At 40.0% G+C, this 16,541-nt stretch overlaps 1 protein-coding gene across 4 annotated transcripts in view; it reads right to left on the bottom strand.

Moving 5' to 3' along the window:
• Positions 1–7,933: 7,933 nt before the first annotated feature.
• pax3b (paired box 3b) overlaps positions 7,934–16,541 on the bottom strand; it is a 32,996-nt gene continuing 24,388 nt past the window's right edge. For 2 of the 4 annotated variants that reach the window (XM_074680317.1, XM_074680319.1), the window contains exons 8-9: positions 14,602–14,886; positions 7,934–9,467 (exon numbers count right to left, since the gene is read on the bottom strand). In XM_074680317.1, the coding sequence (XP_074536418.1) occupies positions 9,450–9,467; positions 14,602–14,886 (303 nt within the window). In that variant the 3' untranslated portion in view covers positions 7,934–9,449. The remainder of the gene's footprint in view (positions 9,468–14,601; positions 14,887–16,541) is intronic. The other 2 variants (XM_074680316.1, XM_074680318.1) reach the window with 1 other exon arrangement.

Raw genomic sequence — 16,541 nt, 5'->3', positions numbered from 1 at the left:
AATCTTGTGTACTGCATGCTGGGTAAGACTTCAGCCTAATACTGGAGCACCTGTTACGGTGGACCCCTCAATTGCAGCTGGGTATTTTGCACACTGGGTAAGAGGTAATATGTATCAAGGACAGATGAACTAAAGGGATAATTACACTAATGAATAAAAATAGTTATTGCACACATAGATTACAGATGCCCTGTACTGTTATCAGCAGCATGGTTGAAAAAAACACACTCCTCACACAGGATTACTGACAGCATAGAAACCATTTGTACCACGGCTGAAAGTTGATATCTGCTGAGTACTGTCAGGTTTGATAGCATGTTAACATGGAAATCTAGCTTTACCTCATCATTACACTGTGGCACAGAGGTGAATAAATTTAACACCTTCAGTCGCTCTTAATTCACCATCCCACACAATTGAAATGACATCTTTAAGACTGCTGCACACAGACGCTCAACACACACCTGCACAGTTATACTTTAGTGTTTGATGGGATGAATTAATCACACGCTATCACAACCTGCTGGCCCAGCAGTATTTTACACAGTCTCCTCATTATGGGGACAGAGAATTATTCATGAATACCTCTGCTGTGGACTGGCATCTTTTGAGACTAAGAGAAAACAGTCTGTTTCTGATAATATCTGTGTACATGTGGACCAGGCCTCAGCCTCAGTCAAGCCGAAAGAAGCCCGGGAAACTGAGACAAAATCCTATTCTTGGAATATTTGGCACATAAGGTTTCAAGTCAATGTACATTTGTGTATCATGTGTAGGCTGTGTTCATTAGTCTCATCCACACACTCTGCCTGTCCCTGTACACTCCTTCTCCTCCTCCTCCTCCTCCTCCTCCTCCTCCTCCTCCCTCCTCCCTCCCCCTCCCAGCTCTGATGTCCTTCCTATCCTCCATCAATGTGTTTTTCCGTCTGGGGGTCCAGAGGTTAAGTTGTCCCCAGCATGTGTTTGTGCTCAGGTCAGCAGCAGCCAGGACCTGTGATGACAGAGTGTGTGAGCACTGGGGAGAGTCAGGGGTAAAGTGTGTGTACAGGGGTTGTATGGCAGAATGGGTATGTGGGAGACACCTCAAAAAAAATAAAAATAAAAAGCTTTCCACCTGGTTTTAGCTCATTGAAAAAAAAGACACATCCTCTTTTAGTTTGCCTTAAAGCTCATGAACTCGGTGTTAAGTTGAAACATCTATTCATTACCTGTTATTAACTGCTTATTTTCTAAGAGCCATGGGAAAAAAAACATTAAAATGAATATGTCAATAAATGTCTCTGATGTTTCTCTTAATATTATTCCTTTTCTGTTCTCTTTTGGGCAGTAAAACAAAACCAGAACATCTGTGGCAGCGGGAGAGCATGCAAACATCCTCCAGCTGCTCCTCACATTCAAACTGAAAACGTTCTGTACAAACCCCCGAGTCCAACAGGTTTCTATCTGACAACACCGTAAGAGTTCAGATTTTCATCCTGTGTGTGCAAACTGAGGACGATAGCACACACGGTAGAGACAGACAATCATGCAAGTGCACACACACTCACAGAAACACATAAAACCCTCACACACACAAAGATTGAACACAGAATGACAGAAGCAGCTGCCGGCGTGATCTGGGGGTCATGTTAGATCACAACACAGAGGAAAAAAACAAATTCTTCAACCTGGGGGGGTGTCCAAGATGTGAGTTACTGGATCACATGAGTGTGTGTGTGTGTGTGTGTGTGTGTGTGTGTGTGTGTGTGTGTGTGTGTGTGTGTGTGTGTGTGTGTGTGTGTGTGTGTGTGTGTGATGACTGTTAACATCAGATATGTTTTGCGCCTTTCTCTTTTTGTGTTAACTCCTCTCTGGAGTGTGAAGGAGAGCAGCAGGAGCATATTTTTCTCAACAGTCTCACACCAAGCTCAACATGAGATGAAGAAACACCTTAAAGATTCATTGTTCTGTAGCACAGAGCCAACAAGCCCACTCCACAGTAAAACATGTAACTATGAACGAAGCCTACAAAGGGAGATGTCACATACTCTATGTTACTTTACAAGAAATTATTCAAAACAAGGAGCATTTAATACAAATTTTCCCTTTACATCCCTGAAACTACGAACAGAACCAGGAAATATGCACCTCTGCAACTGATAAGTCAAGAATAAAAGTGCCCTTTAGGACGAATATGGATGATAATTTGTGTTTGTTACTTTGTTGTGATTGCATTGTATGTCATGTGACTGTTCTTTGTACAAAAATAAATTAAACTACACTCTTTAAGCTTGAAGTTTAAGCTCAGGGCTCCAAACTAACATTTTGCATTGGTTGCACCAGTGTGCCTGACTTTTTTTTATGGTGCACCAGCACAAAATTTAGGTGCACCCAAATTTTTAATTACAACACCCTAAATGTCATCAGTTCATCTTTACATGGCTTTGACCTTCATATAATGTTTACATTTTTTTAAACAAGAATAAGGTGTAAAAAAAAATTTTTTGTCTGTATTTGAACGACAAATATTTTTTTAAAAAAAGGAATAAAGTGCTTCACTGAGCTGAAATTGAACATATTAAACCCAAACATGAAGAAAATTAAAATATTTCCAAAAGAAAGTGCCTGTTCCAAAGTGTTTCACTGAACTGAATTGATATTAATCCATTCCTCTTCATTAGAAGAATTTCTGATTTAAATTTGGTGAACGGCAACTACTCTTTGGTAGTGTTGTAAACAACATCAGTGTTTTCCTGAGGCCTCGCCTATTTTTGATTTAATTTAAAGGTTTATCTTTTTTATCTGGGCTTAGAAACTGCTTTAAATTTATAAGACTGGCTGATGCACATTTATATTTAATACATTATACGCTGAAATCATTATTGAATAAATATCTATAAATTCATATTTACTTTTAGATGTTAAAGTAGAGAGTGAAGTTAGAGAGGAGAAATGGTAATAACATGTATTGTGCACACCCTGGTCACCCCTACCCATGTCACTGTCCTCATTGAGCCCCCCCAGTCTGTAAGCCTGGACACGCCCCTGCACAGAGGCATATAGTGACAGTGGGATGAAGCTAACAGGCTTTCAGGTTTGATCACTAAAAGCTGGAGGAAAACTACTGTTGGTTTTTAAAGAATGAGAGGAAAGAGAATGAAAACTACTGTTTTACTACAAACTACAAACAGGGAGCAGAAAGGTGACTCCTGTATGAGCGCGAGGAGGATTAATGACAAGTTGGTGTACAAGTTAATTCACAGCGCGAGCACCGCACCAATCATCATGACAATCTCCACCAACTGATAAGGATGTAGTTTAAAGTAAATACAAACCACACAGAGTGACAGGGGGTACCTCTGCTGGTGCTGACTTAATATGTGGATATAAACTTGAAAATAGAGACGAAAGTTTTCTGTGTCTCACGGGTTATTTGCTTTGTGACGTGTGCATCATTACAGGGTATAAAACCAAGAGTTAGATGAAAATATGTCTCTAAACACTGGTAAATGATCATAGTAAGAGTGGAATCAATTTTCTCCAGTAGCTGTGTGTCTTATGTGCATTCTACTCCGCTGTGCGCCATGCAGAGCTGGGAAATGTAAATGCACATACAACAAGATAGTGAGTGAACAGGACCACAACTAATCAAAGGAAAAGATACGCCTGAGCTCTGTCTCTCATTGGTTTAGACCACGATATGACCCCTCCTTATGACTGAGCACAGTCACATGGAACATAGAAAGATGATGCACATGTGGGACAAAAACAAAAAACAAAACTTTTACCCAGCAGCATCAGCATCAGTGTAACCAAGAAAAATATTAGTCATACTCAATTTTTGGTCACATATGTTTGCTCGCACACTGGAGCCCTGAAGCTGCTATTACATTGATATGAAAAAATAACCACATGCTTTTTATCAAGAATGACGGTTGAATACAAACAACATAGACAGTGAGATGTCTGGCTGTGTTTATAATTACTACCCGTCTGTTTTTACAGGTCAAAACCCCACTGATATTCTCATTTATTCCCAGCTACAGAAGTGACACTAAGACAACCAGATTACACATAAAAAATCAGAGAGGAAGTCCAGCACCAACCATCTCTGACAAGGAAAAGTGGAGCCTCTACTGTCCTGCAATCCAGGCAGCATCAGTAGAGCTGGTAAGAGCATCTTTGAGCAACTAATTGCTACACTGCAACTACAACCATCATCCAAATTTATGATCAACTCAATGTTAAAAGTTTTGACATTGACCTCATTCATGTTCAAAGATGTTCTTCAGTTTGATATAAGTTACAACAAATAAACAAATAAACAGGCTATTGTTGACATTTGACTATGATTTTTTTAGAGGGTTATTTCACTATTTTAAGTTGGGTTGGATGAGTAATATCGCACCACTATTCCAGTTCACTTTATTGTGAAATTGGAAAAACAGCACAAAAGATAGGCCACAGTTTTCTGCAGAGTATTTTAAAAAGGTAAACACATCCTCTGGACCATGGGATGTATCATAATGATATTTTTTAAAAAAAAACAGGGCCAAACACTTACTTTGAAGACGAACTTCATTCAGCTTCTGTGGTTTCCTGACTGAAGTCCTGAGTACTGGATAAAAGTTGGTGCGTTCTTCTGTGTTCGGTGCATCAGTGGACTCTGGTCGGTAAGCGTCACAAACTGCAGCATTTTGTTGGTTTGTCTTTGATCCTAAATGGCCAGGAATAAAGCTGGTCACACAAATCCATCTTGACAGTAAGTTACGTTCTCGGTTTGTCGACATTAGCTTACAGTTGACACACCTGCACCTTCAGGTAACTTAATTGGGATCCCTCCGGCTCTCCAGCATAGTAAGGGTTCCACTTTCTCCTCCAGTGCCCCGGTCACCTTATCCTCCACAAACTACGGCCACAGAGGTGTTCATATGTCTGCTGAAAACAGAATATCGTTTGCGCTGTTAGAATCACTCTTTTTTTAAGTTTGGGTGTTTTTGTCTCTTTGTGCCCCGCTGAGCCGAACAGCTGATGAGTGTGCGGCGGGCGGAAGAACAAGTTTGCGCTGCGTCCGCAAATAGAGCAAAGAGAAAAGGTCTGTGATGGCAAGGTGAAGTGGTGATTCTGAGCAGGATGCACATTTCAACCAAGATGAGTGTTTTAGTTTTTTGAAATTAGTGAAGTTGTGTGTCAGAATCACTCTGTCTACAGTGACCTTTAGTCTCACTTGAGGCCTATTTTCAAGACGGTATGAGTGGCATGTAAATTATAATCCTGCCTCAAAAAATAAATAAATCAATACAACTAAAATGTCAGTACATCCTGCAGTGATGCCATAATCAGAGGGACTTGTTCTTGTAGCTGTAGAGAAAATTAATACATAGATCCATAAACATGTTTTTGAATAAATAATTTTTCGTTTTCATTTCATTTCATAGGTGGAGTGTCATGTCTTGGTGGCTTTTCAGATGATGGATTGAACAGGGCTCTGTGAGAAATTTATAGCTTGGGAAATGACTTGATAACCTAACCCTGGTTCAAACAGGGATTAACAGGAGTCTACAGGGATTTAGGAATTGATATAAATTGCATTTACCGGGTCATATACAAGTACAAATTTTTTTTCTTTTCTTTATAAGCAGAAAAATTGAATTGAAATGACATTATCAATGACTTTATAGGATTTTTTCCTAATTGAGCCAAACTGTAATGATTGTAGGCATAGCCAGACCATAAAATATATTTACTTTTTGATGAGCATTTGTTTGTGTAATTAAATGTTTCCATTACTTAAAGTTAAACCATACCATCAAATATATTTACCTCAGTGCTATCATCAAACCTTACTTTGACAGAACCTTCAGACTCAGTCGTGGTCCCAGTGGAAATGCTGAAGGCTTGTAAAGAAGTGACTGATGACCAAACGTGCTTGGAAGGGTTTGCACATGATCCATGGTATACAGTTAAATTTGCATTCAGTCATGTTGTTTCAACCAAGATCATTTTGAAAACCGAGAAAAAAAAAATCAGAGCCAAAATTTGCATCAAAGTTAAAAAAAAAATTCAATTTAGATGACTGTAACGGTAAATTTCCCACACCTTTGCACCCCTGGTTTGAACTTTATTCCTGACCTGTCTGCTGTGTTCCTGGGTCTTCAAGATGCTGTTTGTTTGCTAATGTTTTTGAACAGACCTCTGAGGCCTTCACAGCTGTGTTTATACAGAGATTAAAGCACATATGCATGGACTCAATGTACTAAATAAGGTGACCTCTGAAGGCAGCTGGATTTTATTCAGGGGTGACAGAATAAAGGGGGCTAAATACGTGTGCATGTCACACTTTTTAAGTTTTTAAATCCTAAACACCTAACTTCATCATCCTTCCATTTCACAATTACACCTTTCTTTGTGTTGGTCTATTAGATAGAACCACAACAAAATATTTAAGTTTGTAACTGTAACTTAAAAAATGTGGAAAAGTTTAGGGGTATAAATACTTTTGAGATGGCATGCAAAAAAATAATTTAAGTTTGTTTTACATCATTGTAATGGGACGTGTAGATCCTGTATTTTTTAGATAATACAATGAAAAAAGATTCACATTTTTTGGTTGTTAGTGTAGGACTGGGGTCACTTGGCGTGAAATTTTCTGGCTTCCCCGTACGCTCCTTTGATTTGTTATAAGGCTAACGAGGACACATGACCAAAGGCAGTTGTGTGTATTTGTGGTTTTTGGAAAATTTTACCCAATTAGAGAAAAATAATAAATTAGGGACAAAAATCAGCTTATTTTATTTGGATTATTTTGAATGTAGCTTTGTGTGTGGAGCAAAAGAACCTGTTGGCAGTTCTGCTGCCAGCCAAAGCTGTGCGATCCAAAAGTCTGTCATTATCTGGCCGAATGAAATACCATTAAAATAGTTCCTTTAACGACACTCTGGGGCGTATTAAAGAAATAATAGGCTTTTCAGTTCAGGGCAGGGTTCATTAATAAAAGCGATGCTTAAGCTTTACTATTTCACAGGTGTGATTTGTCTTCATCTTTAATGGTATGGACTGATTAAGAAAGCAAACAGTGTGTGTGTGTGAGTGTGTATGCTGAGATTGTGTACTGCAGGTGATTAGAGAGCCACTTCTTGTACTTTTTCCAGAATGTGTGTGTGTGTCTACGTGTCCTGTCATTGGTTGAATTATTCAGGCTTAGCAAACAGAGCTGACAAGACTACGAGTGATCCTTCACGTTGTTATTGACTTAGACTTTATTTATAGAGTGTGTGGTCTCGCTGCACAAGCTGCACACAGCCTCGGCCCTCCGAGGCCCGAGAGCAGACACGATTAATCAGAAGAATGTTATAATTAGGCTCAATACCCTCAGGCTGCATGAACACACACACACACACACACACACACACACAGAAAAACTAAATGTGTGAGCTTGAACATAATGTATGAATGCATGTGGTGCACAAACACAGACTCGGGCCTCTGTGTGTGATAGTGTGTGTGTGTAAGCAGGGTGGATGGGTTGCAGAGTTTTTCGGAGGGGGTGTTTGTCCAAAACGCTTGAAGGCTTGTAGAGGTTGTTAAACAAAAGTCAGTTTGTTACAGTAGCAGAGGCCAGCAAGGGTATTAATACTCACCAATGCAGATGTCCGGGCGTTTACAACCATCCGTGAGAAAGCCTGTTGTGTTTGGTGTCAAATAATGTCTGGTGATCTCCATTTGGCTCGGACTATTTTGGGTGGAGGCTTCACATGAGTGTCTTCAAAAGTACACATTTGTCTCTGAATTGGATTCTTCTCCAGAGTGAATCACAGTCACTCGTTTTCTGTTTCTTCTTGTGTTGTGACAAAAAATAAACACAAAGAGTTCTTTTAAAGATAACCAGCAGCTGAAAGGACACAACACAAACAGCAACTATTTTCAGTTTATTTTATTATAAATAGTAGAGATAATGCGCTCATACACATGACGTTACGTCATATTGCTTCGTCCAATAATACAAAAAATATACCAAAGGAATGAAAAGGACTGCTTTTTCTAACATAAACAGATATACAGAACAGAAGAGCTTCTGATGACTCTCTGTTACGCTAAGACGTGATGGATAAGGTATCCTCACTTGTACACGGAGGGGAATTTAAGAAATGAACCAATGCAGAACATTTGTGACAATAAATATGTCCAAAATGTGTAAAATCATTATTTTCTGCAAACTGGTCCCAAGCAACATAGAAAAATAAAATAAAATCACTTTTGGCTTTATCATTCCTGCTCTCTGTTTACATTGGCATTCCCTCCCTTGATTAATACTTCTCCTCATGACTTGCAAATGTGGTCCCCTCAGTGTCTTGCAGCGATATTAACAATGTTTCTTATTTGTTTTGGACCTGAAAGCCTTCAAAGGCACATGTGTTGCTCCTTTGCAAACCTTCCAATAAGATCCAGAGAGGATCCAGAGCGTTTCATAAGACTTTGAAGAGGCACGTTTCGTTCTTTTATTGTTTTTGAAGGAGGCTCTGAGATATGTGATATTGCACTTCTGGTCAGCTGGGAGAAAGTCTGTCTCTGCTCTCTTGGACTCTTGCTTTCTCGAGTGTCTCTCGGTCGTGACTTGTGACCCAGTGGCTTTTTCTCGCTGGGAGAGGATCTTTAAAGGTTTTTTTAAACCCTGTGATCGATCTTGCCTATCCCGCCCCCACCCCCTCCCTTTTAAAGCCACTTCTCTCCTCGACTACTCTCTCATCTGTCACTTTCCCTAAAGTCACCCTCTGACCTCTTCTGAGTTCCTCTTTAAAAAACTACAAAAGGCCGGGGTCCCTGCCTCTCCTTCCCAAAACATCAATGAGACAGAGAGAGTGAGACGAAGGGAAGGAGACGGGGAGGGGAGGAGGAATGTTTGAAGAGCTCTCTCTGCAGTACAGCTGGGTTGTACATCAGAGTTTTGGATACAATAAAACCCAGAGTTGTTTGTTCGGGTTTGTTTGCTCTGTCTGAGGAATTTCTCTCCAAATAAATGAAAAGAGATCAACGAAGCCCTCTTCTCCTCCTCAGTCTGCAGATACAGTTCAGGGACTCATTTGGAGATTCTACATGTTCTCCTGTGGCCCTTGGATATGTAAACAGGCTGCTTCAAGCACCATCTCAAAGGCTTGAAGTCTGTGACGGCAGATGATGCTGTAGATGATCTAAACTCCTCTGTAGCGACTGCACAAAGCCCCGATATCTCTCATCATCTTCATCACCGATGTTTAATGATCAAAGTCACACAGTTTTTGGTCTGATAGTCCTTCTCCTGGTCCCTTCTTTTTTTCATTTTCATTCCAAAAAGAATTAATAAAATGTCAGTCCACATTGAGAACATTTCCTGGTAAACTGGGGCAAAATTTTGGTCCAAATAATGGAGGATTTCCATGGCTGTACACACTAACATCCCTCTGTGGAGTCTAAGGATCAGGTGATCTCAGGCCTCAGATAAGAAAGGGCACCTGTGCAGAAGAAGAAGAGGAAACATTAAAAACATCGCCTGAAAAAAATGTGGAAGGATGATAAAAGAGATGTATAGCTGTGGTAAATCAAAGGCACATGTTTTAGCCTTGGTCTGCTAACACATGGCTATTGTTAACACAGCATATGCTAACAACGGTTGCAGTATAAAGACAGTGGATGGAGACATGAGTCAAGTGAAGTCCCCAGTTTAGAAAGTTAAGACCATGAAGAAGATTGTTCTGCACTTCCTAAACCTGTTCAGTGTCATCATAAAACTTTTTTGGTGATTTGTAAAAATTAGAACTGGTTGAATCATGGGCTAATCTAATGTGTTTGATAAGTTGCTCCTTTTTGATTGCAAAGTTTAATCCTTTGCTTCATCTACTCAGATTAACAAAAGAGATTCTGAAGACAAGTATTTTTCATCAAGTCGTCCTAGCAGAAGTAAATATTGAACAAATGAAGTCTAAAAAATTGCAGATTAAGCCAATAAAATGTAGACCATGTGATATTTTGAAGTTGTAAAATCAAGCCCTGAAAAACGATCAAAAACAAAAAACAATTTCAGAAATAACATAACAGACGTAATGAAATTTTCTTTTATTAATGTCTCTCAGTTGATTTTTTTCAAGGCATGTTTGTCTTTATCAGCTAAGGGACAGCGTGTCATGGTCTTGAGTAAAACCAGGGTCTGCTGCAATGAGGGGCATGGCCTCTGTTCCACTGAGCTGAACTGTTGCCCCTTTAATGGGAATTTGTTGCATTAATTGACACTTATTGTTGACATTTAGTCTTTCTTTCTAAATTTAATCAAATCATTTGCTATTTTCTCAACTATATTTAATCTCAATTTGTATTTATCAAAACTAAACTAAAACTAATTTTGATTAACTGATTAAGAATTCTGCTTTTGAAAAAGGTAGATCCAGTACCAATCACAGAGAGCAAAAGAGCATAGAATAGAAAACATCTACTGGAAGAAACTTCTTCAACATATCAAAGTCACTTGAATTTACTTAATGTTATGTTTTGGCACTCTCTATTGACCTCTAAGGATTACAGTTTGCTCTTCAACTTATATATTTATTTAGATGAAAATTGTTGGTGTTGAAGAACAAAGTTGACATGAAAGTGCAAAAAGTAATGCAGTCCCTTTAAAAACAAACAAACAAACAAACAAAATCAGTGAAATGACTGCAGCATGGTAATTATTAAAACAATATAATTATAAAAAAAATGAGTTGTGGTTATGTATGATATTAGAGTCATAGGGTTAAATCAAGGGGCAACATCCGGTTAGTAAAACTGAAGCCTATGCTGAAGTGCTAAAAGTCGCTGTTCGTTGAGAATCCGCTTGAGGCTGGCTGCAGAAAGACCAGAAGCCATGTACACACCCAGCCAAAAAAACAGACTTTATGGCATTAAAAACATACTTACAGCCTGGTTAAAAAAACAGCTTGGGTCTAAAACACTGATTTTACTATCAGCACACACTCTACAGTGGGTGAAATTTTTTTCTAACTTGACAGTTTAGAGGTCATTAGGGTCGTTTGATTGTCCAATCAAAGACACAGCTCAGGTCACGTGACTGGTAGGCACCCTATAGCTGTTCCGACAGGGCCTCGCAACAAGCGTCATAACCAATGTGGCTGCGTCCGCAGATTAGCTTCATTTCACTGTTTCAGGAACAGACGGGTGACGTCACAGGCTACGTCCATGTTTTATACAGTCTGTGGTTTTGATTTGACAAAACAGGAGGTGTAGCTGATTTGATTGACAGGTAGGAGCATTTTTGTTGTTCGCCGGATGACATGAGACCCAACTCCACCGCTCTGCCCACCCAGATTGGTTAAAGTCAGCATTTCTAATTTGGCAACTGTCATTATTTGGTCACAGTGCTTCTTCAGAAACTTTTCAGTCGCGTCACTGAAGTTGAATTCATATTTTATACAGTCGATGGTTTTATGCCTCTGGTTCTTGGAAGACTTGTGCTGTCAGTGGAAGTTTTGACTGCAGCCGTGGCTCAAAGACACTCCACAACAGAGTTTCCAAAAGGATTGACAGCACTTGATTGAGAGCTTAACGTACTTGTTGGCAGGTGAGCTCTGTGTATAAACACCTCTGTGACGTGTGCTAAGCAACACAGACATGACCTAAAAAACAAAAGGGTACTTCATGGATTATCAACGTAGTTTCCAGACCTGACGTGTCATCAGCAGAACTTGTAGCTCACCACCTCTTAAACAGGAACCTGGAGCAGCTCTATCCAGCCCTGCTTCCCCAGCTGACCTCAGAGCCAGCACCTGTTTCTAATAGCTGCCCTGCCAGAGGCTATTAGGATCCATCCACCCCCAGAAAGGACCTTTCCTCTGCCGCTCCAAACCCAACCGCACACCGGCTATCCAGTCGCACTGATTAATCACATCAAGATGGACTGCACGGGTCTGTAGCATTATAGAGGTGTGTGTGGGTCCATGTGCTGTCCTTGTGGGTACATTTTTAGCTTGTGTGTATGCACATGCACAAAGTCATATGCCCAAGGTTTTGTGTCTGCACCGCCCTAATTCTTAATTCTGTTCAGTCTGAGATATTTCACCGAGATATTTCATTAGACATTTGCTTCTCTCGCATATTGAGCTGATATTCATTTGATACTTGCCGCTGTCAGACTCACTGGATTGCTGCCATGCTCCTCGAAGGGTTGTCTAGAGGTTGCCACAAGGTCACTGGATGAACCTGATTGGTCAACCCCCTAAAGACCAAAAATTGGAAACGGCGGCCGCTGTAATCATGCGGTGACTGAGAACGACGCTGTTTCCAACGTTTTGTTAGAGGCTTCTTTGATGTTGATTTTAACCCTTAAAGTAACAATAATGTGAAGTGAAAAGAGCCTCTCACTGATACACAGGTAGGTAATCTCTGACAGCACACGGAGGACTAGACGGGCGCTGCTTTCCCCTGATGGAAGCTGACTCTTCAGAGCACCAAACCGCAGATCTCAGTATCAGTTCCCGGCTGATCGCTTCATCGAAGGAATCAGATCTGCACAATTAAACCCAACACTTGAGATGGCATGATTGGACCCAGAAAAAGAAGTCGCACAACTGCTTTTTTTTTCCATTTGTGGAATCAAAGCTAGGAATGTGCGGTCACATGTTAAGCGTGTCAGGGCACTGGACTACCAGAATCGGTTGACTCAGTTCAGATGGTTTCTTCTTTATTCCTCCACTGAAAACAAATGAAAGGTCAGCAGTCAGCGGTTTCTACCAAGAAGCAGGATGGGCCAGCGGGTTGTTTGTGGTCAAAGATTAAAAAGTACAACCAGTGGCTGTGGTGGTTTATGGTCTGAGAATTTTTTTTATTCTGTTGGTCATAACTCTCCTCAGAGAGTTGTTTCAGTCGAGTAAGCAAGTGTGAGAGCCACAAAAGCAATGGAAGGCTTAAGAATAGGTCATTTATATTAAATTCTGGATTAGGTATTAAGTCTTTGTTTTATTTACAAATAAAACTTGATCTAAACATTAATTCTGCCAAGAGCAACGTGACAAATGACAACAGGTGCTGATGAGTGTAAAACTGAGGCGTATGTGTCCTTCACTTTAAACCCTCAGCTGCAGTGTTGTCTGAATGTCTGATTATTTGTAAGGGTGCACGGATCACAGTTTTCTGGCCAATCACAGATCCTTAAAAGTACTGTTATGGGTTGATACAGATTTTTATTTTTTATAACTGACAGCATATACCTTCTATGTTCCAATCTTGTTTTATTGAAAATCATTGAATAATTTCTGTGAAACAATAAAGCCTTTATGTTTTAACTAAAACAACCAATAAAGTGTCCTGAGTTTTGTGTCTCAGAGCAAAAAGTAACAATGGCTGGCTGTCGGACCTTCTCAGAGGTATATAAGATCAGTTTCACATGTAAGGATAGGCCGATCCTTGATCCCCCCAAATTAAGGAAATCAATCTAGTTTTTAATGACAGCAACTCTACAGATTAATGTAGAGGCATGTTGAAAGGCTGCAGAAGCATGTGGCGCTGCAAGCTGCCTGGGATGTTGACAACATGAAGATCTTTAAAACAAGCTCAAGTGCTATTAGTTTAATGAAGCCTGTGATACAGCGTACAGTGAAAATTGTTGGATGCAGGGTTTCTGTTGTGAACACCGTCACAAAAGTTGTGTCATTTTGTTTTTCTGTTTCTCAGATTCCACTGAATCAGAAGTAGTTTGTTTAAAAAAAAAGTTAGTATGAAGAATGATCAATCTGCAGGAGAATACACCGTTATTCTGACACAAAAAGAGTTCAGCTAGAGAAGAGTCACTGTTACTTCCTGATTCACACGTAGGTTTCACTTCTTGCTGAACAAGTGAAGAAATTGAATGTCCACAGGCTAACACAATAAACATCACCTAAAGATAACACATTAGCTCCAGCCATTACTAATGCAGTCATATGATGTATTATGGAAGCTGTGGTATCTAATGGCTCTTTATATTTTAGTTCAGATTTGTAGTTTATTGATATGCGACTTTATGATATTTGATACTTCTGCTCCCCCACACTTTTGGCTCATATACTGAAGCCACCATGTGTATTTACCAGCTACTGTTTTTGTTTCTGTGAAGATTAAGATTTCAATCTCGTAGCTCAAGATAAATGAACAACATTCTTTCTTGGCGGTGTAGATTGAAACACCCAGAGTATGTTTCAGTAAGCTCTACCAGGAGTATACCTGTGTTTACATTAGGAATGAAACGGTAGATCATACGTCCTTATTGTTACCTCAATTTAAGAGTAGGCAATTGTCAAGTGTGGCACTTTTCAGCTTAACAGAGTCTTAAAATAAATATGGATGGAGATTTTTTTTTTGTGATAAGAAAGAACAGATTTAAAAATGTTTATTTACATATTCTTGGAATTATAAACTAAATATTTTTCTCTAAATCTCTTTGTTTTCAACTTACTTGCTTCTTGAGTTCAACCGGCTTTCCCTGTTTTGCAAACTTCCTCTCATGCTGTTTTTTCATGTGTTAGTAACGTAGAGTTATCTGTTATTTCATTATTTGTTATTGTTTTATTTTTTCATGCATGTCTGGTGTGGTGCTTGGATAAAAACGTGAGGTTTATTGACCTTACTTTGTCCGTACTGGCCGTACTGGTAGGACGCCACGTGGTCTACAGTGTACCCCGGCGAGCTGTAGGAAGGGGGGCAGTAGGACTGGGAGCTGGGCAGGGAGGGCAGTGCTGACATGGAGGGAACACTGGTGAGACCCTCCAGGCCCTTGATGTGGTCCATACGCTGGCTGCAGCTGGCGGCCATGCCGGCAGGGGGCTCGAGGCCACCTGTGAGGGGGGAGATGGCGTAGTCGCTTTGGGGCTGATGTGGGACGCCGCCTGGGTTGAGAAGACCCATCACCTGATGGAGTTAATGAAAGAATTCAAAGTTTAATAAGTCTTACACAACAAGTTTTATTTTATCAAAGTGCGGATATTTTTATGTTCTTGAAACTGCATCTGTTTCACACTCATGCAGACTCAGTATAGTTGTGATAAACAGGCAGAAGGTCATCACAGTAATTTGTGATGTTTAATTAAGCTAATCAGACTAAATCTTAAACGTAAACTCAGTTGGTACAAAGTGGGAGTTTTATTCTTTTTTTGTAGCAAGTTTTTTACTGTTACAGTTATGCAATGTCAGGATAAAACCATGACATAAGCGCAACAATTTTTTGTATATTTTAAATCCAGGAGGGTTTAAAATGTTGCCAGACGTCTCCAAAGTGAGACTTTTTGTTGTCTTGTTGTGACGATAAAACAAAACCTCACAAATGCTTTAACTTTAAAGACTTCTCTCAAATAAATTCTTTGAAATGATTAAGAGGGAAGCTAAGGACACTTTGGGCATTCACATATCAGGAAGACACGATGTTAGCACTGAAACAGTTAGCTCCAGGTGAGTGGTGAAAGTTGAAGTAGAAAAAAGGGAAACTCTTTGCTTAGAGCCTTTTACTTTGTAACTATGACCAAAAACAACAAAAACAAAAAATAATAATAAAGAAAACCCCTGCACATTAAACACAGCAGCTGTGTGGAATGAAATACTGATTCTCTGCTAATCTTTTCCAAAGAATTGAAATGTCTTTCAGTGTCTGAGGATCTTAAACTGGAGTCTTTTCAAAGTTTTTTGAGTCTTTAAGTGACAGACATGTTTTCTATTGTGCTTTAAGTTTCCAACAAGGATTAATAACACATTAAGTATCACTTAGTTTAAGTGTACAAGCACAGGGTTGTGTGTAATACGTGAACAAAGACACACTCTCAGACACACATAGGAAATCCCCCTGTCGCGGACATCAAAAGGCTCCCTGCAAGCCGGTCCTAGACAGAGATAGCACCAGAGAGGAAGAATTAAGCAATTTGTCTCAGATCCACGGCTCCACTTATTCTTAAATTCCTTTTTGACACTGCTCCAAAAAACCCATGGCACATGATAAGTTATCTCAGAGAAAGATATGCTGACAAAGATAACACAGAAAGGAAGGTCTGTGTGAGCTGGGCTCTGTTCGACTACAGAATAGATTTGCAGTTTGAGGAAGCCGTTAGCTCTTGACCTGTTCTTTATTAGCGACCAGATAATCAAATTTGGGGGGAGAATATTCTTTGGCCAGCTAAAGGACGGAAAAGAGCCGTGGGGCACTGCGTTTCAACTGGTTTCAAAACAGAGCCGATACCATCGACCCCCTCCTTCAGCGCTGGCTGGATTTACCTGTCCATCATCAAAGTGCTCAGTTAACCATTAACAAGAAATCGAGGCTGCTCTTATCACTTAGAAAAGTAACTCCAACTCGACCTGCTACCTCTAAAATGTATCACATCCCGCCTCCTTCCACACAGAGCAAAGGCCCTTGGGCTCCTCAGTTGTTCTAATAAGAAGCAGGTACGCTGCTCTTTTGGTCCTCTCGGCCCTCTAAGTGACATATTATTCTACATCCACACACACACATGGTCCTGCTTAAATCATTTCCCAAGTAAGGGAGGTGAACGGAGGAGTCCATGTTGATTTGGAGAGGG

Source organism: Halichoeres trimaculatus, unplaced genomic scaffold, assembly GCF_033239565.1.
Source record: "Halichoeres trimaculatus isolate MK-OKI-2021-1 unplaced genomic scaffold, fHalTri1.1 fHalTri1_scaffold_9, whole genome shotgun sequence".
Classification (NCBI taxonomy): domain Eukaryota; kingdom Metazoa; phylum Chordata; class Actinopteri; order Labriformes; family Labridae; genus Halichoeres; species Halichoeres trimaculatus.
Note: the sequence above shows the minus strand (reverse complement) of the source record. Positions and strands in the feature narration are given on the sequence as shown.